The sequence below is a fragment of the Myotis daubentonii genome, chromosome 3, assembly GCF_963259705.1.
Source record: "Myotis daubentonii chromosome 3, mMyoDau2.1, whole genome shotgun sequence".
Lineage (NCBI taxonomy): Eukaryota > Metazoa > Chordata > Mammalia > Chiroptera > Vespertilionidae > Myotis > Myotis daubentonii.
This window is the reverse complement of record NC_081842.1, coordinates 165,056,789-165,083,639: the sequence shown is the minus strand read 5'-3', so window position 1 is coordinate 165,083,639 and position 26,851 is coordinate 165,056,789. Positions and strand designations below refer to the sequence as shown.

Genomic DNA, 26,851 nt, shown 5'->3' with positions numbered 1-26,851 from the left:
CTGCAACTCGTAAGCTGTTGTGCTGCTCAACGGTTCCTTCTTTATCTCAACGAGAAAACTTTTCGCAAAGGGAGCGCCTCCCGCTAGAGCCGCCAGCCCCAGGCTGCGAGGGGGGCGGCTGCGGCCCTGGGCTGGCCCGGGAGGTGCGCATTTCAGGAGAATGATTAACCCGCCCCGTCTCCCAGACCCGCTTCCCCTTCGGCGCGCGGCGGCAAGAGATGTAACCTGAATCTTTGTTTAGGCTTTTGGTTGGGAAGCGAGAATTAAAAAGCCACGGCAAAAGCGAAGAGCAGTTTTTTTTTTGTTTTTTTTAAGTCAAAAGTTAACAGGGCCATTCCCAATGACTTTTTTTTTTCCTTTAGTGCTAACTCTGGACTAAGTTGGCTTGTCCTGATAAAGATCTTAACATTGAGAGAAGGCGGGTTTTCCTGCAGGAGGTGAGGCTCTTCCTCCAGGAAAAGACTTTCCCCCACACACACCCCCTTCCCTCCCTTTATGTAAGGTTCCACCCTCTGCAAAACAAACTTTCCCCCCCTTTTCTTTTCCTGGAGGGACAGACCTCAGCGAAGTTGGGGGGCGGGGGGAAATCTTAGGAGTCTGTCTACCCGAGCACGGGTAGGGCCAGGGCGGCCTCTGCGGCGGAAGACTGGCTGGTAGCTTCTCCCTCTTCGGGGTGTCAGCTTTTATTGGCGCCCGGGGGCGGGGGAGGGGGGATCGGCGGACGCGGACAGCCTCTGACCCTCGGAGCTGGTATGAGATAAGCAGCCCTGGCGGTGCCATGTACTGGAAAAGCGATCAGAGGTTTGTGTGTAAACTAGAAGAAAAGGACGTGCCGGAGCTGGCAGCTCCCCCCGAGAAGGTGAGCGAGGCGACGCTGGGCCCGACCCGCGGGATCGCCGTTTCCTTGAAACGCGAGCTGTTGGGGCTTCTAGACGAGGTTCAGAAATTACCTGTGACGGCCTCATCTTCAGACCTGACAATTTTTTTTTTTTTTTTGGTTACGTAGTAGCGTTAGTCAGTAATCATTGCCTCCCCTCCCCGCAAGCTCACTTAACCTGAAGCATGGACTTGGAGACTGTAATTTGGGAGAGGAAGCCTCGAGACTAGGGCGCTCTCGGGTACAGATGTGAGTCGTGTTTTTGTTCTGTTTGCCGAGGTGATCGTGGCGGTCGGGGAGAGAGAATCGGGGGGTCCGGAAGGCTATCGGGGGTGGGGGGATCCAACAACGGCGGACGCTCGCGGGCCCATCCGCGCTGGCGGGCCCACCGCGAAAACAGACAGAGACGCGGCTCCCGGAAGGCCTCCGGGGCCCCAGGGCGCCGGGAGTGCTGTTTTGCTTAAAATTCCTAAAGAAGCAAACCCCAGAGTACGCGAGTCGGTGGCACCGTTGGTCTAGGAAATGCGGGGAACCGACAAGCTCTCACCTCGCCCTGGAGGCGGGACCCATGGGTGTCTCCCACTTCAAATTTGAAAATCAACTGGAGCCGGTTGGAGCGCCGACTCCTCTTTGCTGCGCGACACGGGCGGGAACACCGGCGGGGGACCCCGGCGAACACAGGGCTTTTCGGCTTCAGCTCCCTTTGTGTCTGCGAGGACGCGGCCGCGGGTGGGCGCAGGGCCGGGGTGCCCAGGGCGGCAGCACCCCGCCGGGTGCAGGCAGAGGGAGGGCGGCCGGGAGGCGAAGAGTCCGACATGCGGAGCTGCGGGCCGCTGGACCTCGCACTCCACTGCGCCACCCCACCCGGCAGCACGCTCGAGTTTTCGCAAAAGCAGGCAGAAAACGCCCCTTAAGGCTGCGTTTTCGTTGAAGAACAAAACTCTAGCAAACGCTCGGAAACATTTGCGTCATGAGCGTTGTTACTTTAAAACGTGTTGACCGAGGTTGGGTGAGGTTTTTTTTTTTTTTAATGGCACAAATTAAATTCAGCTGGATATTTTCCATTATTCGATACGCTTTCTGCGCTGGTTAAAAATAATCCTTTAGTGGCTCAAATGTTGACTTACTGAGTAATAAGTGGCAATTTACACCTGAAAGAAACGAGTGTAAATCACTCGCAGCTCTAATTGCTGCAAGTTTACCAAAGGGCTGCTGGCTCGGTCGAATCTGAAGCATTTTCATTCAAATTGTCATCGGAACAAGCACCAGGCTTCTTAAATCCCGCTGTAATTAGCCTTCAAGTGTCCTATTAAACCTCTTCACCTTTCGGGCTATCCAATTCAAAAAGCCCCCTTAAAAAAAAACATGTCTTGCTCTTTTAATTGAGGTTATTAAAGAAATCAAGTTTCTTCCCCCATCCCCTCCCCAATCCCCCTTTCTTCTCTCCCACCCTGCCTCTCCCCTCCGTGCACCCCATTTAGCCCGGGGAGCCCAGCCCCGCCGTGATTGACGTCTGGAGAGAACGTGCTTTGTGCGGGGATGATGGTTATTAACTTGTTACCCCCGGCAGGGGGGCGGGGAGCCGGCGCGCCCCGGTGAGAGCTGGGGAGCCTGCGCCCCAAGAGCTCCGCCGCGCGCCCGGCGAGCCCTCGGCGCTCGGGTGGCCGCCTCGCCTCGCCACGCGCCGGGGCTGCGCCGCCGCGGTCCGCGGAGCCGGCCCGGGAGCCCTGACGGCTGCACGCACGGCCGGCGCGCGGCGCCTTCATTAGCCCGCCCGGGGCGCGAGGCAGCGGAGGCTCGGCGCCGGGCGTGCGGGCTCTGAACTTCTCCTCTGTTTCTCCCCACTCCCGCCCCGCAGCGCCGGGGGCTCATGTCGGAAGAGTGCGGGCGGACTGCAGCCCTGGCGGCCGGGAGGACTCGCAAAAGCGCCGGGGAAGAGGGCCTGGTGAGTGGGGAGGGAGGGGCGCAGGTGCTGGCAGACCTGGCCGAGGCGGGGAGGCGGCCCGGGGGAGAAGGGCCGCTGTCCCGCGCTCCTGCCCGGGCCCCACTGGCCCGCGGGGAGCGGGTGGAGGGAGGGTCCGGGGCGGGGCGGGGAGGAAAGCTGAGCCGGCGTGGCGAGCTGGGCAGGGTTGTGGGGCGCTCTGGGTCCTGGAGGTCAGGGGTCGCAACCCCCGTGGGTGGTGGCTGGGGCTTGGACTCTGGACGGGGGGTGAGGGCAGAGAAGTGAGACCTCACGAACTGGGCAGAAAGTGGGGGTGGGGGTTGCTGGAGAAAGGGGGAGGCGGTGGGGGAGCCCCAGGGATCCGTGGGATAAGGAGGGGGAGGAGGGGTCTAGAACCGCTTGCGACCGCGCCTCGCGGCTTCCTGCAGGTGAGCCCCGAGGGAGCGGGGGACGAGGACTCGTGCTCCTCCTCGGCCCCGCTGTCCCCGTCGTCCTCGCCCCGGTCCATGGCCTCGGGCTCCGTCTGTCCCCCTGGCAAGTGTGTGTGCAACAGCTGCGGCCTGGAGATCGTGGACAAGTACCTTCTCAAGGTAGGGCGGAGCCGCCAGGCCCCGGAGCGGGTACCTGGGAACCCTGGGAAAAGGGAGACGTTTATTTGTTCCCTCTGTTCCATTCGCATTCTCCCCTGAGGTTGTAGGCTTTCAAAGCAAAACAGACCAGTCCAGGGCAACTCCCGCGGTGGGAAAGAGTTGGGGAAGAAGTCTTAGAATCTCCCAAGTTGTAGCAAATGAGCTCCCGTGTGACCGTCTGCGTCTAGAAGTGCAGACACCTCGATACCTCCGGTGTGTGTACCGGAGTCAGCCGCCAACCTGGTGGAGGAACAGAAATGGAGAAACCCTTCTACCCTTTCTGAAACGGGGTCTGCCTGGCTGTGTATCATGAGCCCCGGGTTCCCTAGGTCCCTCGCCCGGGTAACATCCCCACACCGGCCTGCTTCTGAGAGTTCTAGGTCGGAACATGTCGGCTGATTCCACTTTGCAGTGTCTACTTTGGTGAGAACCATTGTAAATTGCCCTAAAAGGCTCTTTTCTGGACAGGTTTTTTTTTAATGTTTTTAACATATAGTCTTCTGTTTGTTTACTGTTACCTGAAACCATTTCAGTACCTCACTCCTGTCATTAAGATTTAATACTTAAAGGCCACCCAATGCTTTAAAAAAATGTTATCTCCAGTGTGTAGGGGAGGAAATGGAAATTGATGCCAAGTTAGGAAGAAAAAGAGAGAAGCCTGGGATGAAGTGCTTCAAACGGTTTGAGAGTAGACTGTCTGTCTGAATTTGTTTTACTTCTCTGAAAATACGGTGGGGGAGTTTTGGAGTATAGATTCTGGCAGGCACGGTTACTCATGGCATTGCCTGCGGGATCATGGTCCCACGTGTCCTAATCTTCATGCCATGGGTTTTCAACTTCAATCGCTCTTTAAAACCACTGTTTAAACTAATGGTCTCTCCTACACTGAATTAGTAGCAAACCAGTTCACTTTCTATTCTGTCTCCACCAAACCCGCACCCCCAGCTTTTCAAAAAAAATAATATTAATTACGAAGAGTCTGAGTTCAAAAAGCAAGTTAGTGGGGTTCTTTAAATTTCTACCTCAATCAGAACTGCTTCATCTGTAAAGTGGAAATGATACCCTATAGATACAACCCGCATCAAGCACCGAAAGAAGTTTTGTGCTTCTTTGAAAAGTGACTTGAGTTTGTTTTTATCAGTGGTTAATTCTTAAAGCTGAAAAATTAACATGGCTTTCTCTTTAAATCTGCATTCTTAAGATCCCCCTTTCAATGTTTCTAGACATGGAGCCTTTTTGGATATTTAAAAAGCATCTTTTGGATCAAAAAGGAGCTTATTTTCAATGAGCCCTCTCAATAATTAGTATAATATTTAAGAATGTTTCTAAAGGGATCTATAAAGGCTTTAACACTTCATAGTAGAGAGGATCAAGAAAAACCTATTACAAAGTGACTCTTAACACACCCTCTGAAATAGTTTCTAGTGTTCATCTTATATACGTTAAAATATGTGTCTATATTATTATATATTTGCATTACATGAAATATCTAAGTTACCTAAGCTTTCCTTTGTAATAGGACTGGAGTCCTCCCAATGAAGTCTTACATGTACAGTCTTATTCTACCTTCTTGTACATATTAGTATATTAGCTCTAACAAAAGTTTAATACTTTATGATTATATAAAAACCCTGAATTCTTTTTTCCCCCATTTTGAGTCCTTATCCAGACATATTTGAATTAAAATCACTGGTTAAAAAATAATTATTGTTGAATGTAGTAGAGTATTTGAGGATGTAAATTGTTTAATATAGAAAAACACTATATCATGAGGCAAATAAAATGGAGTTAGCACAAAAAAGTACAAGAGGAAGTAGATACATCTATTGCCCCATCGCATACTTCAGTGCCCTGTTGTTTGGGTGAGTTTCTGGCTTGGTCTTACATTCATATACTAGTACATGTACAGATTGGATCAATACCAGCCTTCAGGGAAGGCTCTCTTCTTACTTTCCTCTGGAGGTGGGGAAAGGGAAGATGAAAGAGGTTGTTTTTGTTGTTGTTTTTTAAAGTAAACTTTGAGGAAAGTGGAAAATCAGGCACTGGGTCTAGCTTTAGGGAATTGGAGGGTTGTCATAACTCTGCCCTAAAGCCTGAATCTACCTTTGTTTTCGTTTGTTTGTTTTTAAAGGTTGGATAAGATAAAAATGCAGAAGAAGGCCCTAAACAGTGGAATATGAAAGGAAGTCCATACTTCTAATCTTTAATTGGGCCCCTTTTAGGAAAAAAATAGAATGGAAATATATATTTATTTCCAGGGCAGTATTCACCATTGTTAATATTTTTTATTGCTTCTTTGCTGTTTTCCAGTATAGTGACTATATACATCTTTTATAACAAAACTTAAGACTTTAAAAATTTTACCCAAATGATACTCTCACTAATGCTTTGGAAAGAGACACATAACTAATTAAAAGCCAGTGAAACTTTTCTTTTTCAGCTTCAAAGTACCTTTTATATTTCATGAATAGTAGTGCTAATCTGATAGAATTTGGACAGATCATCTTTATTATGAAATAGTGTAGCAAAAGGTATTTCATATTTTTCCAAATTACCTAATTCCTATTTTAAGCATCAGATCCATTTGTAGAGTGTAACTTTTGTTTTTGCATCACTGCTGTTCTTTTACATTAAACTTAATTAAGCATAAACCTAGTCATTGTGTCCATTTCACAAGAGCAAACTTTAGGAGACTGCATTAAGGCAAGTTCAATCCAATGCTCATGTTTATTCTCCAAGGTTAAAGTTGTGCTTATAGAGTGATGGCAACAGTTTATGGTGAGGGGTAATTACGATTTGTTCCCTGAACTGGTAATATTCACCTTCTTACTTAGAAAATATAAAGGGCTGTGATTTATTAAGTCACCATTTTATGCCTCATTTCTGGAAGTATAAATGGCAAACAATGCTTGGGTGCCTTTCTAAAACCACTTATAATTAGCTTTATTTTTTTCTCCAGTAGTCAAATCATTAAGTAGGGTTTGCAATACTTTACTCCTTGACTCTCTTATTTAATGTTAAACGGGAGCCAGAGCTTCTGCCATATCAACATTTACATCTACCTTAGCATTTCTGTTTTGTAAGCAAAATGGATTCCCTGACTTCTTTTTAAGGGTAAGTATTTATCTTAAGAAAACTTCTTTATCACTGTCTTCCTCTCTCATTTTAACCAGTGTACACTGTATAATAATTTGGCCAAAAAAGTAGATTGAGAAGTTATGTGGTTTGGTTTCTTTGGCTAACAAGTTTCATGGTGGGAAGAATTTGGTAAAAGAAAAAATAAACCAGTATGTAGGACTTTAAAGTGTTCAGGAATTTTCCCTGTGTTCATAGAAGTTCCATTTAAAAAAAAACACAACAAAAACAAAAACCAAAAAACACATGAAATCTTTAAAGGAATTAAAAAAAAAAAGACACCTTTTTAACACAAAATGTAGAATATGTTACTGTGATTTTCTGGTTGGGTCTAAGGAGATATATCTACACACATATTTGTGTAAATCACACCTTTTCAATGGAAACATTCAGAGTGTGCATTAAAACATGAAGGGGCCAGCTTTTTAAATTTTGCCTAATACACAAAGCCAATGACTATCCTCTTAAATATTAGAGTGAGTTCTCATCCTGCCCCTTTTTCCTTCACAGGTGAATGACTTGTGCTGGCATGTTCGGTGTCTCTCCTGCAGTGTCTGCAGAACCTCCTTAGGAAGGCATACCAGTTGTTATATTAAAGACAAGGACATTTTCTGCAAACTTGATTATTTCAGGTACACTGTGATTTTTTTTTTTTAGTAAGTAAATATTCTAAAAAATTATTATGCAAAGAGAATTTTGTAAATAGACTTTCTTGTCCAGTGTTATTTATTGAAGCCCAGTTTTTCTTATGTAATAGATTTCAAAATGAGAATGCTTTATATCTTTGAGGTATCATTTGTATTACAACAAATAAATAAGCATGTTTAGATGTTTTAGGACTTCAGTATACAAAAATGATTTTTAGATAGTTATTCCCACTTTGGCAAATGAAATGTTTAGGTATTAAGAACTTCTTTGCTGTGCGTAGATACAAAATATGAAATATAAGATGACTTATCATGAGAAAGCCCCTGGTTTGGGAGAGTGGTAAGATGAAATAATTATGGGGGGCAAATCCAGGTTTTGTTTAAGCTTTTACCTGTTTACTGTAGGATGACCCCTCGTTATACACCTATAAAATGCCAGCAGTTTTGAGACTGTGATAAACCAAATTAATCAGAATTGACTGTTCCAGTATCAGAAATGTACCAAATCTAAATATTCCACCTAAAAATCCTGTTTCTTTTGTCTGTTCTTCGACCTTTATTTTGTGAGATTATATTTGCCTGAGTTATTAAATGTAACATTTTCTCTGTGTCATTTCTTTGTAATTATTTAAATAGACAGTTTCTTCCAGGATATAACTCAATTCTTAACCCATTTTTAAAGCATGACTTTAAAAAATTACCATATTTTTAAATTTGCATTTCCAAATGAAGAAGAATGTTCATTGTGAAATTGGGAAGTTAATACTATATAATAAAGTTTGTAATACAAATTATGTTGTTTATTCCCAATTTCAAAAACTGATTTCAGAGAGTTTAGTAATTGATTTGAATAAATTGGTAGGTAATTGAAAGCACTTCATAAAATCCAGAGTCCTTTATTTTATAAAGGCACAGAATTTTATAATTACCAAAAATTTATTTTTCTCATCAGGTATGCTTTCCATTTCCTCAAAAAAATAGTAGCAATTTGCCTGGTCTTTCATTTAGGATATGCTAATCTTAATGTTTTATGGTAATCTAAAGTCTTTTGAAAGATTTGGTTTCAGAGGCTTACTGAAGGTCTAGTTCCTTGGGATGTTTTTATGCTTCATATTTTATGTTCTGAAATATGTTTTTAGGATTCAGTTTTTCAGGTTAATTTTTTAAAAATGGCAATACCTCTAAAGATACATTAATGAATAGACAACAGACATATATACTTATCTCGGACATGGATATGCCAAGCCATGACTACGATTGTGAAAGGAGATGTGGCAAAGAGTCACTTGGACTAAGAGAAAAAAGAAATATTTACATCTGGCATTTTGTTAAGATTAATCTGCATTTAATGTTCAGATGTGTCTCTGGAAGTTTTAGGTTATATTTCCCATCTTCCTGTGATTAGCAATGCAATAGTTTATTCACCAAAGGAAATATTTTCTGAGTTTTCCTTCCTTTCATTCTTTCCAGGGTGAACGATTTCTGTTTTCCTCATTCTTTTATAATATCAATTTCAAATATTACAATGTTTTAACTTAAAAATGGTATTTAAAGTATTTTCTAATGATCTCAACTTGGTTTTAAGAGATCAATATTTATATCTTCAGTGGTGTGCTTTTGTATTTTTCGGTTTCAATCTGGAGTGTGTGTGTGTGTGTGTGGTATCTTGGGTCTCTTAAAATGCACTGATATTTGTTACAAGAGAGATATTGAAACATATATTTCATTTATATTAAAAGAAAAAAATCCAATCTTCCTTTAAGGTAATAATGAGAAGTTTTTGTTTTACATATAGGTTTGAATTATGACCATATTGCATCCTGATTGCTTACCATACTGACTTAGAAAAATAATCGAGTCCTGTTTTATTTTGAAAAGATTTAAATACTTAGCTTAATCCAATGAGTAATGTAACACACTGGTTTAATCTCAAACTGATGAATATGTCACCGAGCATTAAATCTTCACCTCCCGCCCTTCTGTTTATGTAGAAGGTATGGAACTCGCTGCTCTCGCTGTGGGAGGCACATCCATTCTACTGACTGGGTCCGGAGGGCCAAGGGCAATGTCTATCACTTGGCGTGCTTTGCCTGCTTTTCTTGCAAAAGGCAACTTTCCACGGGAGAGGAGTTTGCTTTGGTGGAAGAGAAAGTCCTGTGCAGAGTGCATTATGACTGCATGCTGGATAATTTAAAAAGAGAAGTGGAAAATGGTAAATATATACTTAAAATACTTTTGAGTCTTTTGGAACAGTGAATACAGGAATAAAAACAGTTTTTCCTCCAGATCCCTTAAATGCATTATTTTGTGCAGTGTAATTGTGGTAAAACTCATTAAGCACTTTACTGTTAGTGGCGGTCTCCATCTGTTTATTTACCGGGAAAGCCATGCCATGTGTATTAGCATTGTGCAGTATTCTCAGTCTAAGGACTTGAGTTTAGATTCTGATTTGCTTTTTGTAACTGGTCGTTTCCCTATCTTTGCCTTCCTAAGGATGAGCTTTAGATGGGTACCTCTAACGTTTTGCCCTTGTGACTAAGTGTTCAAGCCTACCTATGGATTACTGTTTTAACAGTCTATTTCTAGTGTGTTTAAAAACTTAAGGGGTTTGGCAATCTAGATGTTTAGTTTTACTCCAAGCCAATAGACGTAAGAAACCTCTGGTTGCATGACTGCTGAACCCACCTGAGTCTCCAACATGTGCGGTGTGTTTTTAAATGTAGGCAACGGGATTAGTGTGGAAGGTGCCCTCCTCACAGAGCAAGATGTTAATCATCCAAAACCAGCAAAAAGGGCTCGGACCAGCTTTACGGCAGATCAGCTCCAGGTAGACGTGACAATGAATTTATGATTTTTGAAGCCCCTCCCTACCCTCCAAAAAACAACTTTATGCTGTCTAAAATCATGTTTATGTTTTCAAAAAGGTTAGCTTATGCTTTGTGTGGGAAAAACTTGGTGAATGCATGAAATACACATTTGGCCCTAAAGTATTTATCAATGTTCATTCAAGCTTTGTTTTTCTGGGATCTGTTGGCATTGACATCAAAGTGGAAGCAAAATGTTAGTCTGTCCTGACTTCCTGATAAAATCAGTCTAACCCAGGCATTTACATCACTACATATAATTGCAATAGCAAACAAAATGTTTGGGGATTCAACAGAAAGAGTCATACAATATGTGTGTGAGTCTATGGGACACTGACGTGTTCATCTTTTTAACAAACCGCAATGAGTCTTTTAATGGACAAGATTATACATTTTCTGAGTAGGTTGATTATGTCCCCTGAAAAGGGAGGGATTATTTTCAGCTTAGTTGCCCTAAGTGTAATCGTCATAGATTTGGTTTATGAAAATTATCAAGAAAACTATTAAATAATTACTGCTTACTTTATATTTAAGTCTACACATGTAATGACTCTTTCTGGCATTTTTTAAGATAAAAAATTATGTTTTCTAAAAGATTAATGTGGCTGAGGTATTTCATGTTACAGTAAAGTAGCATTTATTGAGCACCTCCTATGTATTGCTTGATGTTTTATACATTGTATCCATCTTAGCTCAAACTTTAAAGGGTATTTATATAATGTTAACAAATAAGTGAAGGTAATTTTTGAAAAGTCACATATAATATTTTAAGACTTTCCAGTATTTAAGATGAATACAAGTGTCTCAAGAAGATAATTTTTATTTTGAGAATGATTAACAAAGAAGCCAGCCTTGCTGTGGCACAGATATTCCAAGGCAGCTTAATGATATTGGAAAGCAATCTGGCATTAAAATCTAAAGCCATTCTGAAAAACTTTCAGATTGTTTTGGACTTCTTAACTTAGGCATAGAATACATGGTCAATAAGTAATAAATGGAAGATAAAACAAATGAAAGATATATCTCTGCTTGAACCTTGCTTTACTGGACACCTCATTGGATTGCAATGTAGATCACAAAAAGCCCTAACTTAGGAGACATGAGTACCTGTGGGTGATATTTCCTGGCAGCAGAATACCCAGTAGCTAAAAGGTGTGTGAGAAAATGGGATCTCTAGTAAAAATATATTCTGTTTTTAAAGTCAGCCATTCCCATAAGGGCTGGCTATCGTTTTAATTATAAAACTGATAACTCTAATATCATATACAATTTATTATTAACGTTACAATTGTGAAAATTTGAAACCACTTTAGGTAATCTCATATAGGAAGATAAATACTGATTAAATAAAAAGGGAATGATATTTGTGGAGAACCTTGTGCTCCCAGTCCTATGACAGGCATTTCTCTGCATTTTCTCCCTTAATTCTTTTAAGTCCTTGATGTAGGTAGCCTCATCCAAGAGGTGCAGGAACTTTCCTCAGGGCAGATTGCCAAGGGAATGGCAGAGAAGAGATTTGGACCCTGCTCCCCAAACCTCTGGTCTTTTCATTTTGCTGGGCCTCCGAGGAGACTATGAATCTGTGCCTAACAAAACTTGATGTAATGGCAGCAGCAGCTAGATAGAACAGAAGAGTGTGATTCCAAATCTTGTAGATGGCCTTATGGTTTTAATTGCAAATGTACACAAACTATTTAATCAAGCATTATTATATGAAAATGTGTGGTGGCCCTGGTCAGGTGGCTCGGTTGGTTGGAGCGGCATCCCGTACACCAAAAAGTTTACAGGTTCGATTCCCGGTCAGGGCACATCAAAAAACAAACAATCAATGTTTCTCTCTCACATCAATGTTTTTCTCTCTCTCCTCCCACCCCACTTCTCTCCATATAAAAATCCATAAACGTCCTCAGGTGAAGATATTTTTAAAAATGTACTGTGAACCATGTTTTTAAAAATCTGTATCAGAATCATCAGTTTTGAAAAATGAAAGCAGAAATGATATGCTTTCAAAGCATGCTCTCATTTATTCAATCTCTACTGGTATTCACCTATTCCAGGAATGACTGAAAAAAATGAGGCTCCATCCTGTCCTCAAGTGGTTCTTTATAATTTAGGAATCTGGAATAGCTATAGATTTTTTTAAAAAAACTTAAATTATTATATTTTGTCTGAACCTCTAATAAATCAGGTGATGTAACCTCATTATCAAGTTGTCCTACCTTTCAGTAAAATAACAAAGCATGATCGGTAATCCGTAGGTCAAGATAATACATGAAGTAGTAGAGTTAAACAGGAGAATTAAAATGGGAGGAATAAACAAGAAAAATTTCCAAAATTCTTTAGAAACTTATGGGAAGAAAAAGTCATTTCACACTTACAAAATAAAATAAAAAATATTTCAAATATTGTTTTATTTGTAGGAATGATATTTAAGACGTTTCAGCCACTATTATGGTTTGCCTGTAGTAGTTAGATGCACTTGCTCAATGATCGTTAATGCTAAACGTGCCAAGGTCAGCACCTACTTTAATCTACTTTCAGATCCAGTTGGTCTGCTGCTACTTTGCAGAATCCTGACATTTTTGGTAGAATTTCTGGCCTTAAAACGATGTGTGTCTCTACAGGCTTATTCCTTGACCATGTTAAAAGTAGGGTGGGTTTGGGCATCATTAGTGACTGGAGAATAATAAAACTAATTCAAATTCAAAGGGTTGTGTGTGTTTTTTTCTGAGGCTAAACACTGATAAGTACATCTTACTTTTCCTTTAGCATAATCCAATCCTAAACCATCAGTGTTGATTTAAGTTTTGCTTTATTCCTTGATGAGAAATTGCTTTATTTAATGTAATTTGGTTCTATGATTAAACTTGTGAATTTGAAATGCATTTGTGAAAAGCATGCTGTTTTTGTTCTATCAATTATCAATAGTGGCTTTGAAAGCAAATGCTTTTCTCCTTCAAAATTAAAAAAAACAAAAATCACAAAGATAATTTGCTCATTTTTTTTCTCTTTGAAATTTACACACTCAGCCTCCTATAAACACCACTGTATTTGCATATGAAATAACACATTTGTGCCGAAACCGGTTTGGCTCAGTGGATGGAGCGTAGGCCTGCGGACTGAGGGGTCCCAGGTTCGATTCCGGTCAGGGGCATGTACCTGGGTTGCGGGCACATCCCCAGTGGGAGATGTGCAGGAGGCAGCTGATCGATGTTTCTCTCATCATCGATGTTTCTAACTCTCTCTCTCTCTCTCTCTCTTCCTCTCTGTAAAAAATCAATAAAATATATTTAAAAAAAATTAAAAAAAAAAGAAATAACACATTTGAAGTAGAAAAGGAAGAATGAAGTGAACTGAGTGAAATTATGAACTTTTAGTCTGATTCCACCCATTTTTAAACCAAAAACATAGGTACTGTTTATAGTGAATATGTGGACAAAGTTGGACGGGAAGCCAGGAATATCTTTTTCTGGAAGAGTCACTAATCAGAGAGAAATTAACTGAAAAAAAATTACATAATTTGTAAACCTCTTAAGATTTCCGAGAACATTGGTGAACCACACTATCTTCAGATTTTCCTCCCACAATCAAGGTTCATTCTATCACAAAAATAAGCACAAACATATTGACAGGAAGGGGAATTTGAATAATAAGACATTCCCTTTGCCCTCAGAAAACTCACTTTCAGCTAGGGAAAACTAAATTTGCCAATGACTTATTTAGCTATCCTTTGAGATGGGCACTGGCAAAAGATAATAAATATGAAATGAGGGTGATAGTGGAGAATGTAATTCATATGGCCTGCTGCAGTGGTGTCCAGGCCAGCAGAGCTTAACGTCTTTAGTTAGGTTGGTCACCCACCCTCATCCCATGCCCATGGACATGCACTATCATGTTGCATGCCAGACTCCCTCTCTTCTTTCTAATATAACATCAATGTTGAGAGAGAATCATTGATTGGCTGCCTCCTGCGCACCCCCTACTAGGGATCAAGCCCACCACCCAGGCATGCACCCTTACCAGGAATCCAACCATGACCTCCTGATTCGTAGGTTGACATTCAACCACTGAGCCACACCGGCCAGGTTATACTTCTATATATTTTACTAAAGGCCTGGTGCATGAAATTCACGCACTCGGCGGGGGGTGAGGGGTGTCCCCTCAGCCCGGCCTGTGCCCTCTTGCAGTCCGGGAGCCCTCAGAAGATGTCCAACTGCTGCAGAGGTAGGAGAGGCTCCCAACACCACAGCTGTGCTCGCCAGCCATGAACCAGGCTTCTGGCTGAGAGGCACTCCCCCTGTGGGAGTGCACTAACCACCAGGGGGCAGTTTCTGCCTTGAGCGACTGACCGCTGGTGGTCAGTACGCATCATAGCGACCAGTCATTCCACCGTTCGGTTCATTTGCATATAAGCCTTTTATTATATAGGATAATACTTCCCTGGATTGATTGACTTTTAACTAATAAAATAAAAATGTCCCATTTGATTCCCATGGTTAAACTTTTCTGAAAAAAAATCTGAAAGCTCTTAATTTATGCATTTATTCTGGTGCTTCCCCCCTCCACAAGCACTCTCTCTATATCTCTTTCTCTCTCTCTTAACTTTTTAAAAAATATATATTTTATTGATTTTTTTTTTACTGAGAGGAAGGGAGAGGGACAGAGAGTTAGAAACATCGATGAGAGAGATACATCGATCAGCTGCCTCCTGCACACCCCCCACTGGGTATGTGCCCTCAACCAAGGTACATGCCCTTGACTGGAATTGAACCTTGGACCCTTGAGTCCGCAGGCCAATGCTCTATCCACCGAGCCAAACTGGTTAGGGCTCTCTCTCTTAACTTTTATAAGATTTTATTTGAGTCAAACTGTGATAACATATGCCAGGAAGCAAGATTTCAAATGCTTTCCACACCTCTCTCAACCTTATGTTGTTGGTAGTTATGGGCATGTCTGAATCTCTGCCCTGGAAAGTTGAGATCAGGAGCAGTTTTTTCATGTACTGCTATCTCACAGCACTTAGCACAGTGGTTCCAAGCCAAAGATTTACATCAGAATCACCTGGGGACTCTTTCAATGTATAGATGTTTAGATCCTGAAGAATTCTTATTCAGTGCTGACGGGTGTCTCTTTTTAAGATTCCAGATACTTCTTTGCTTAGAGCAAGTGCTTAAGACAACGATGAAATGGTTGCAATTAAGTGGAATACATTTGTTGTGCTGTGTACTATTTTCAGACTAACAAAAATGGTAGTAGGGGCCTTGAACCTATTTAGCTCAGTAGAGGTTGGAGATAATTGTATATGATTTTTGTATTTTTAAAAGTTTTATAATGCTAACACTTTTTTAAAATCCTCACCTGAAGATATGTTTATTGATTGATTGAGAGAGAGAGAGAGAGAAACAACATTTGGTTACCTCCTGTACACACCCCAGCCAGGGATTGAACCCACGACCCAGCCATGTGCCCTGACAAAGAACCGAGCCTGCAACCTTTTTGGTGTATGGGAGGATGCTCCAACCAACTAAGCCATCTGGCCAGGGCTCTAGTGCTAACACTTTTTAACAGAACAGAAAAAAGGTAAATAGACTTAACACTGCTTATGCTTGTGGGTTAAAGTATGGAAAGAAAGAAAAGGTGAGCTTATTTTTAAAGCATAGTTGAGAAACAAGTTTTCATGTTGAAATTGATTATTTTTTAAAGATCTTAACATAGCAACTTATGTGTAAATTTACAAAATGTGCACTGTTCTCATTTATACATACATCCCCATATTGACTTTCAAGTAATAAAATATAAGTACCCCATTTTCTTGTGCATGTCTTCTCTCCTATCATCAAAATGCAGAAGATTGGTTCTTTTTAGCTACTTATGACTTATATATTTTTAGGTGATGCAGGCACAGTTTGCTCAGGACAACAACCCAGATGCCCAGACCCTCCAGAAACTGGCAGAAAGGACAGGCTTAAGCAGACGGGTGATACAGGTGATTGTTTTAAACATTAATCAAGAGATACTGAAATTTCTATTCTAGGTCTTTATGAGTGTGCATTGCTTTGTGAAGACTTGCCAAAGCATTAGTTTCTCATTTCAGGTCACTTCACACTCTAAATAATTTTTTTTTTAACTTGATAATTAGCCTGCTTGGGCTAGGCTGTCATTTGTTAAGTGACTCCTTGTACAAGTTGCTTCATTCATTGCTCACAGCAACCCTATGGTCCTCAGGCTAAAAAAGACAACCGAGGTTCCAAGCTAGATCTGGTTCTAAGGTCAGTGTTTTTTCTACTTTTCTAAGACTGTGTATGTGAGTGAGTGTGCATGTGTGTAGAGGGTGTTGATGGCCTCTGTTAAAGATCCAGGTAGAGGGAGTGATGTGAACAAAGTTAGGGAAGGATGAGCTAGACCAAATTTGTCAGAATGTAAGATTTACGTTTGCAAATTGTGGGAGAAGAAATTGGTGGAGCCGATCTTGGAGAGGTATGTAAATACAGAGTTCTTTTCTTCTCAGGAGAAAGCCATGATACGTGATTTTAGGAAGAAAAGGTTGTTGACAGCACGTGGGATGAATTAGGGTTGGGAGAGGCTAGATAGAAATAAGCAGATTAATTGGGATGTCCAGGAAAGGAGTAATTTTTTAAAAAAGAAGGTTAATGGGTGAGGTGGCCTAGAATTCATCAAGAAACGTTTTATAGACTGTCCACTGATGGCAAGTGCTGGATGCTGCAGACACAAGAAAAGGACCAGACACTGTAATGGGGAAGCAGAAGTCAAAGGTGACTCTTAGATTTGAAGTCAAAATATTCATGGGAATGGAGCTATTAACAGGAATATTCAGGTTAAAAGAAAGCTAGTTTGGTAATATGGAGGGAGATGAATTCCCTCTTCCCTCTGCTAATTCTGCAATGATGGTGCCATTGGGCATGTAAACAGGTATTTTTTGAGGATGAACAGAACTCAAGCAAAAAGATCTAATGCTCTGAGATTGGATGAAGACCTTTTAGAAAGAATTATAGCCAGTAAAAAGTGAAGAATGGATTTTAGGGAGAGAGCAGGACAAGAGGTGCTGTTTGAGTGGAACATCGTAACAGCCAGAATAAATGAGTAGAAACATTATGGAGGCCAAAGGAGTGAGGTGGGTTCAAGATGGAGGTGGTCAACCTTGCCAAGTTCTTAAAGAGAGATCAGGGAAATGGAAAATAATTTTAAATAACATTCAAAGTTCAAAATGTTGAGAAATTAATGCAAGCAGAAGCAGGTCTCTGCAAGGGAATGCAGGAAAAGTTAGATTTCACTCATGATGTAGAGCTTTCTCAGTAGGAGAGTCTAGCCAAATGGCATGGACTACCATTGGAGGAAGTGATTTCCTGTGGCTGGAAGGGAAGCTTCCTTCATCGAGGTCCTTCAGACACAATTGGCTGGGGCTTCTGTCTATTACAAGGCTATATATTCTGCAGCAGCTGCCAGATTCATGACTACTATGTATTTTATTATTTTGAAGTTGAAAGCAAAGTAAAATGGAGGGTTTTATGAGTCCTTTTTCTAATTATTTGAAGAAGTAAAGACCTCAGACAGATATCTCTCATATAATTTTTAGGTATTTCAGTCACCGGTAGTATGAGCAAGTATATATTGTTGGATAGTGGCGTTTAATATGTGAGGATTAGGATGAGAGTGGGGTGTAGGGAAGGGTATGAGGGGGAAAATGGTGATGGAACCATTTTTGACAGGATGGTGAACACACAATACAGTGTATAGATGATATGTTGGAGAACTAGTGTCACCCAATAAATTCAATAAAAAGGAAAAAGATATGTGAGGATTGAATTTAAATATTTTTGACAAGATAGCAAAGGAAGGTGTACTAGCATACAAATATATGCATATGGAGTCTACAAAAGTAAGTTAACAATTGTTCTTATGGAAACAATGCAATAATGAATAAGTAATAATACAAGAATAAACCGTTTACTATATTCGCAACTGTAAACCTACTTTTGCCCCACACTATAATATTTGTATACTAGAGGCCCAGTGCACAAAATTTGTGCACTGGTAGGGTCCCTAGCAGCTGGCAGCGGCTGGCTGGGTACTCCCTCCCTCCCCCTTGCCAGCCCCACCCCCTAGTTGAACTCCCAGTTGAGGGGACAATTTGCATACTACACTTTTATTATATAGGATATACCTGTGTGTGTATAATTTAAATATATAGTCCTTCACAGTATTTTTGAAAAGTTAATTACTGTGATCTTGAGTAGTAATCATGATCTGTTTGCCCAGCCTACTTCCTAGCACTGGACACACTTTAGAAAAGTTAATGAAAAGAGTTTTAATGACTAGGCCTTGATTCTAATATGCAGATTAGGTTGTATGCAAAGATTAGATAGAAACAGTGGTCTGATACATAGAGACAGTCTCACCTTCACTAGCTAAAGTCTACTTAGAGGGAAATTAGTAACAGACCAGATTGTCATTGTACTAAGATCATAGAATAAAGATGGATAATTTTATTTTGAACTCTGTATCTAAGGATAATCACTGTTGACATACCCTTTCAGATAGGTGAATTATGAGTTGTGTACCTTTAGAAAAATAATAAAACTGTTCTATTTCTTTCAGTATGTTTACTGGGAATATCTTTTCATACTAAGAGCTACATAAGTTTTATTGCTGCACATATTTTATTGCTGAGCATAGAATAATTTAGTTTACTTCCAATTTTTTATTATCATTTGAATGCTTCAATGAACAATATTGTATACATACTTTGCACACTTGTTCAATAGTTTTGATAGGATACATTTATAGAAGTGGAATTATTGAGTCAAAAGATAAAACATTTTTAGGGCCTTTAACTGATAGCACAAAAATCAATTCCACAAAATCCATACCAATTTATTCTGTCAGTAGTTACTTATGAAAGTTGCTCTTCCCCGACTATTTGAATCCTTATTGCTATCCTTCTTTAATGTCCTTTCCAATTTGATAGTCAGAAAATCTCATGTCTTTATTTGAGTTATTTTAGCCAACTTTTCTACTGGATTGTTTCCTTTCTCCCCATCTTATTTTTATTGATTTCTATTTATCATGTTAAACTTTCATAGTTCAATTTTCCTTATTTATTGGTTAATAAAATTATGTAGATTTCAGGTATACAATTCTACACTATATCATCTATGTATTGTATTATGTGCTTACCACCTAATCATCAATTTTCTTTTCATTTTTCCACCACATAGAATTTTTTATATTTTTATGTATTCAAACCTCTCAATATTTATTTTCTTATAGCTTTGGCCATTTTTATGTTTCTCTACTGAGAGAGATATCAATATTGGCTTTTTGTTTCCTTAAGCATTATGGTTTAAGGTATTCACACCTATACTTTAATTTATCTGGAATTGATTTGGTTACATGTGAGGAAGGGATTTTTCTATTTTTTTCTCCTAAATGATTACTCAGCTTTCTTAAATCAGTATCATGCCATGCTTTCAAATAATTTAAAATCCATATTTTTTATACATTATTTTTATATTTGACTCTTAGAGCTTCCAAAGAGATTAATTTTATGCATGTCTTCTGGGTGCATGTCTTTTCTTTTGCAGAGTGTCTACATGACCTACTTCTAGATTATGTGGTTTACAATGTAGAATTCAAAAACTATTGAAGCAATAGCTCAGAAGAAAATGTAACTCTTGTTAGAGGTTTTCAAAGCAGAAGGAATAACTTTTAAGTCAGTGAGGAGTGTCAGAAGGACTTGTATTTGAAATCCGAAGCTGGTAGCCCTCACATCAGAAGTTATTTTCTGAAGTCTGGTATCATCAGCTATATTTTGCTGTGCAAATTACATGACACTTCGTGTTTACAAATCTCTCTCTGCTGACTACCTGTTGATGATCTTTCTAAGGAGCTATTTGATTCAGCATTAAGGTAGCTATTTTGTTCTTTATGTCATGCCTTCTTTGTATCTATTTCCAAAGTCTTGTATTTTTTTTAAACAGTTGAGTAGGTTCCATCCAATATTTAATTTTTTGGAGATGTAAGATACTCTGAAGATACTCAGGGAACCACAGTGCCATGTATATTAGGTTAGATGTGCCCTCTGGGTGCATGTCTTCTGGGTGCTGTCCTGGAAAAGGCAGGTGGCAGCAGTTCCTGTTTACACGTTGGAGAATGTGTGAGTGTATTTTCATGGCTGGGTGATGACGGCAGTGGCACCCATTGTTCCAGAGCCTGTGGAGAGAACTGTGAGTGGAGACTTTGGATGTGGTCTCTGCATAGGTACCTAAGGGTCTAACACTCCAGAAGATGGGGGAGAAGGCTGTGACTTCCCACTCCTTTTCTTCGACACATGTCCAAGTCTCGCTCCTGAAACATTCCTCGGGCACTTCTTTCAGCCACCTGCTCAGGGCTGCACAACCCATTATGTCATTCATTTTTATTTCTTTAGCATTAAACCTTTGAGTTTATACTTTACCAGCCCTCTATTTTGAGTCCCAAGGGCAGGGTGTGACTTAGAAATAGCCAACTTCTTCTTTTTTTTAATAGACACTATTCTTTTTTAAAAAAATATTTTTATTTCAGAGAGGAAGGGACAGGGAGAGAGAGATAGAAACATCAGTGATGAGAAAGAATCATTGATCAGCTGCCTCCTGCATGTCCCCCATTGGGGATTGAGCCCACAACCTGGGCATATGCCCTGACCGGGAATCAAACCATGACCTCCTGGTTCATAGGTCAATGCTTAACCACTGAGCCACAGCAGCTGGGCAAGCCAACTTTTTCAGATAAATCTTTTCCCAGCTTCCTTCTTTTCCATGTTACTTAGCTCCGATTCCCTTTTGCCAGCCCTGAGCAAAGATGTATGTCCCTGACCTTTCCCCAGCCTTTGTCCCAAACCCTAAATTTTTTTCTTAGTTTCCTTAATTTTTTTCCCCTTACACTTTCTTTCTCCTCATTACAGAATCTTTGGTGTGATGGTACATAAATACTATGATATTTTAATAAAGTAACATTCTATAGTCCAAGTTTTATCTAATGGCAGGGAGTTCAGTCATAGGCAGTTTATTGCTGGAAGCATTCGGGGCAATCTAATCTTACTTACCTGACCTGCTTGCCCTGAATTTGCTTTCTTTATTTCTGGGAAAGAGTGACAAAAGGATGGTTAGCTCTTTACATTTTGTGAACTGTTTCTCCAGTGGATTTGTTTGTATTTTATTCTACTTAAGTATTACTAGTTTTTTGCTTATTGTAAGCCTGACCTTAACATGCTTCTTAGGGGATAGCCTATGTATTCAGTAGGAGAAATTGAAGCCAGCAGGTTAAAATGTGCCTAGAATCACTGAATCAAGGGGTTTGTAGAAAGCTTTAAGTTCTCAGTAGGGATTTTAGGCATTTGAAAAAAGATTTGAAATAAGTCCAGCAGGTGCCTAAGAATACATTTAGTAGTGTTGTTGGATTTTGTGTGGTGGGTTTTTTGTTTTGTTTCGTTTTTGTTTTGAAGTTCTATTTGAAAGGCTTTTTCTGTTTTCCTTTTTGTCCCAAATGCCAGGAGTAAAACCCAGGGAACTTCGTCTGGAATTCTTTGATCCCATGCCTCTTTTTATTTTGGAAAGCACCTAGTTTAGTATAGAATTGGCTTTTAAGTACATCTTCAAATAGTTATTGAGTAAAGAAAATGACCATTGATATTTGCACAAAAGGTGTTTCTCTTCTGTCTACAGAACTCTCTAAAACTTACTGAGATTTATGTTGTGCTTGTATGGGAGAGCCACTGAGATGTCATCCCTTTCTAAATGGAGTTGTGATGTTCTCAGAAGCTGATGTGACAGAGCTACATTGCTTTTCTCCCTCAGGTGTGGTTTCAGAATTGTAGAGCACGCCACAAGAAACATGTCAGTCCCAACCACTCCTCCTCTGCCCCAGTCACATCTGTCCCACCCTCCAGGCTGTCTCCGCCCATGTTAGAAGAAATGGCGTATTCTGCCTACGTGCCCCAAGATGGGACGATGTTAACTGCGCTGCATAGTTATATGGATGGTAGGTATCCAAACATTTAACAGCTGTCTCCCAAGGAGTCGATATCTGACAACTTCAAATATTAGATTATTGATGAGAGTCACAGTTTGAAATATTACCTCAATAATAGCTAAAAAATATTGTGTGTGTGTTGGTGGGGGGAGGGGCGTGTAGTAGAGAGCAAAACTACCCAAACATTCTTATTTCTGTGACTATATTTTAAGGGACAAATTTAACACTCACTTTTCAGCTAAAATACAAATATTGATAATGACTCTTAGTGCTTGATTTCTATTTAGGAAACATTTTTGTTTGGTTTTTCGCCTGACAAATATTTAAATAATTTATTTTCATATGGTCAGAGAAAGTATTCACAGTCAGAATTTTAGATTGGAGTTTACTTAGTTTATTAAAGAAACTTTTTTATTGTAATAAAACATACATAAGAAAAGTGCACACACAGTAAGTATAAAACTTGATAAATTAGTAAAATGAGCATATCCGTGTAAATACTACCCAGATGTGGTAGTGCACGATTAACACTCCGAAATCCTCTCTTATGTACCCTCCTGAAGTCACATTACCTTGACTTCTAAACTCATGTTTTAGTTTTGCCTCTTTGTGAGCTTTATATAAATTGAACCGCGCAGAATGTATTCTTGTGTGTCGTCCTTCTTTCAATTGCATTGGTTATGAGTCTCATCTGTATTGTTGCCAGAACCAGTGATTTGTTTGTTTTCATTGTTATATAGAATTCTACTGTAGGACTATATGACAGTTTATCCACTCTATGGCTGATAGACATTTGTGCTGTTTCCAATTTGGGCTTTTATAAATGTGCTGCTATGGACTTCATTATACATGCCTTTTGGTACATGTTAATTCACACTTCTGTTTGGTATGTACCTGGGAATGGAACATAGGGTCATAAGCTATACATATATTCAAATTTAGTTAATTCTGCCTAACAGTTCCCGTAGTGGTTGGAGCAGTTTACACTTGGGCCAGCAGCATATGAGAGTTCAAGGTACTCCATATCCTCACTAACACTTCATATGGTGTGACTTCTTAATCTTAGTCTATTTGGTGGTTGTGTAGTGCTATCTCATTATTTTAATTTGCTCTTCCTTAGTGACTGATGAGATTGAACATTTTTTTCCATTGAGCATCTATATATATTTTCCTGTGAAGAACCTATTTATATCATTTGCCTATTGATCTATTAGCTTGTCTTTTTACCTTGATTTGTTTTTATTCTTGCTATATTCTGCATACAAAGTTTTTTTTTAATGATTATATGTGTTGCAAATACCTCCTCCTGTTCAGTGGCTTGCCTTTTTCTACTCTATTGAGGTATGTTCGGTTGAGCACAGTTCCTAATATTAATGTAGTTCATTTCATCAGTTTTTTCCTCCATGGGCCGTGCTTTTTTTGGTGACTTATTCAAGAACTTGTGCTTACTCAAAGATAATGATGATATTCCACCAGCATTGTCTTCTAGAAACTTTATTTTATTTTGACATTTAGATTCTCAGTCCATCTGGAATTGAATTTTGTATGTGGTGTGAGATTGAGAGCAAAGCTTATTGTTATATTGATGAAAAATACTAATTTCCCAGCTGCTTTGTAGCAGCACATTTGATATAAATTAAGTGTCCAAATAATGTGTCAGTTTTATTGGTGTGCTTACTTTTATATTAGTACCTAATTGTTTCACTTATGCTAGGCTTATCATTCATGATATGCAATTGAACAAGTCTTCCTATTTCATTGTTATTCAAGTTTGTGTTGCATATTCTTGACCCTTTGCATTTCCATAAGTTTTTCCAGCTTATCAATTTCTACCTGCCCCCCCCCAAAAAAAAGGGAAAGAAGTTCATATTTTGAAACAATCCATCATAGGAAACTACCACCTTGGTAATATTGTCTTTCATATCATGAACTTAGTTTGTCAATTTATTTAGGTCATCTTCAAATGCTCTCTTATATTCTAGACTTTACTCTTTAGTAATCTTATACATCTTTTGTTAGGTTTATTCCTAAGTATTTGTTTTGATGCAGTTATAACGGGTATTTCCTCTGTATGTAGAAATCTAGGTTGGCAGATATCTTTTTTTCAGCACGATGATGATATGATAACATTGTTTTCTGGCTTCCATTGTCTCTCTTGTGTAGAATATGGATGGTTAATTAACTTGATACTGTTGAAGTCAACTGTTCGTCTTATTAATGTTCCTTTGAAAGTAAATGTCTTTTTTCTCATAATTTTTCTCTCTGGTTTTCACTTTTATTAATATGTGCCTAGATGTGCTACTTGTATATGTCATTCAAGTATTTCATTATGAAAAAGTCTCAGCTTTTGTCTCTTCAAATATTGTTTCAGCCCTTATGAAAAAAATTTATATTTTCCAGCCTTTTGATCTTCCATGCTTCAATCTGGTTATTTCCTTCTATTTTCCAGTTCACTAATTCACACTCTATCTAATATATAAAACTCATCCATTGAGTTCTTAATTTTAGTTATTGTAACTTCAGTTTTAAAGAATTTCCGTTTCATTGTTTTATACAGTTCCAACTTCTATGCTGAAATAATCTATTTTGTCATTTTGTTCCATAATAAACTTATTGTTATACTAACATTAGTTATATTAACGTCCATGTCTGATAACTCCAATATCAGGATTTTTGTGGGTCTGGTCGATTATTGTTTTTTTCTCTTTGTTTTCAGCCAAGCCATGTCTTCTTCTTTTTTTTTTTTTGTAAGCCGAAGTCATGTCCTCTTATTTGTCTTGTTATTTTGTTTTATTGCACTTCAGATGTTGGGTATGAAAAACTAGAAATAATTTGAAGCTCTGGGTAATATCTTCCACCAGAGAGTATTTAGTTTCGCCTTTGGCAGGGAGGTAGGCTAGGGGAAAAGCAACTTAATCCAATCAGGCATCAGTCCTCAGAAGGGATGGTGTGTTTCTGGGTTGCTACAAGTTGGATTTAGCTTGTTTTGTTTTATTTTGTTTCTGCTGTTTTTAACTAGGGCTTCTCTTCAGTGGACCCTGATCTTTCATATTTGTTTTCCACTATCCAGCTTGTCTAACTCCTGAATACTCTGCTAAACTTCTCAGACACGTATTTTCAAATTGTCACTAACTTGGGGGAAAATAGTCTCATTTTATTTCTCTCCTCCTCTGGGAGTTGACTGCCTTGGTCTCTTTAATACGCCTTAAGACACATTTTAAAGAATGTTGTCTAGCTTCCTAGCTGCTCTCAGAGGGAGGTTGTGTTTGAAGCAATGCAGCCATTGCTGAGAGTGGAATCTTCATTTTAAGTTTCAGTTAAATAAAAAATCAGAGCCTATATCATTGTAATCATTTACTTACACTAGCATTAAAATTGGGTGTGTTGACTTGTGTTGACTGAGTCAAATGTAGTTTGATGTATGTTTAGGGAAGAGGCAGTTAGACATTCATAAATGAGAATTTGGTTGGGGGTTGGGGGGAGTCATCCTATAAACACACTTTCAATATGACATCTGACAACATCTCTGCCGACAAAGCTCATGAGTCTTTCTAGCTGAAGGGTAAAGTGCAGTGAATGGGGTATGGATGGAGGACAGTAAAGTGGCAAAATCTTGTTGCCCAAAATAAAGATTTGGGGGTAAACCCATCCTAGATTCTCATTTAATAATATACTCATGATGCTGAATAAGGTACTGCTTTTGCTGAGGTCAGTGGAATGAGTGTAGGTTGGTGCCCTCAGCTATAATGAGTAATGAAAGCACATTGCCTTGGCTTGTTTTTGTTTGTTTTAAATCAGTTTTACTCACCCTACAAAACTGATCCACAAATTTCTTTCTATTTTGTAGCTCATTCACCAACAACTCTTGGACTCCAGCCCTTGTTACCCCATTCAATGACACAACTGCCAATAAGTCATACCTAATTTCTTTTTCAGGGATAGAAATGATTAAGGATATAAACTTGTCATTTATTATGTATAAAATACCATTGAAAAGATTAATGTTAATTTTTATTTAACACCTAAAGCATTTCCAACATCACTTTGCTACCCAGGTATGTATCTACAGTTGGCCTGCAAGACACTTTTATTGATTTTTTTTTCTTTTCTTTTTTTTTTTTTGGTAAAACTTATGTTTACAAGAAGAAAACAAGTCAAAACTTTTTTTGTATTGTCTGGAAATAGTTCACTCTAGTGTGTATCTGTTAATTTATTTGTCATCAAAAGAGCACTTTGCCTAAAAGAAAGGACTGACAAGTGTGCAAAATGTTTACAATCCTTTGTGAAATTGTAGTTTATCATTAGTTTGTATCTGTAAGTTATTGTTATAAATATTACCTGTATTTTTTTTTTTTTGGTACATACAACTTTATACTTTGAGTCTTGTATCTGTGAATTTGCAACTGAAATTTACTTTGCCACCATTTTCAGAATGAACTGAATAAAGCTTCTGTTGTAGCATGCCACGCAGACACGTTCTTGTGTTTGTGGTTGATGAATTACGGCTGTAAATAACACTATGGTTTAATAAGCCCACCATTCTAAGTTTATTAAACATTTTCCATTATTGTGAAAGTTCCAACCAATTTGTCCTTTTGTGTGTGTGTTTTCCACAGTAAGTTGACCCTAATGTCTTTCACATATAACAACTTTTATTTTAACAGTTCATTTTGTTTTGAGCTGCGTTGTGAGTACATTTTAATAGGCAGCTTATTTGTTGATGATTACAC

At 39.3% G+C, this 26,851-nt stretch overlaps 1 protein-coding gene across 1 annotated transcript; it reads left to right on the top strand.

The window, feature by feature from the left end:
* The first annotated feature begins 611 nt into the window (after window positions 1-611).
* On the top strand, window positions 612-26,647 carry LHX8 (LIM homeobox 8). Its single transcript, XM_059689161.1, has 9 exons — window positions 612-859; window positions 2,736-2,822; window positions 3,248-3,409; window positions 7,094-7,215; window positions 9,222-9,442; window positions 9,954-10,057; window positions 15,985-16,080; window positions 21,947-22,130; window positions 25,969-26,647. Exons 1-9 carry the CDS (start codon window positions 779-781, stop codon window positions 26,043-26,045), a joined length of 1,134 nt encoding a protein of 377 aa, XP_059545144.1. The 5' UTR covers window positions 612-778; the 3' UTR covers window positions 26,046-26,647.
* The last annotated feature ends 204 nt before the right edge of the window (window positions 26,648-26,851 follow it).

Coding starts and splice junctions, on each gene's coding strand:
- LHX8 (XM_059689161.1), top strand. CDS start 779: ATGTACTGGAAAAGCGATCAGAGGTTTGTGTGTAAACTAGAAGAAAAG. Junction 3,410..7,093: donor TGGACAAGTACCTTCTCAAG/GTAGGGCGGAGC, acceptor TTTCCTTCACAG/GTGAATGACTTGTGCTGGCA. Junction 22,131..25,968: donor GCTGCATAGTTATATGGATG/GTAGGTATCCAA, acceptor TCTATTTTGTAG/CTCATTCACCAACAACTCTT.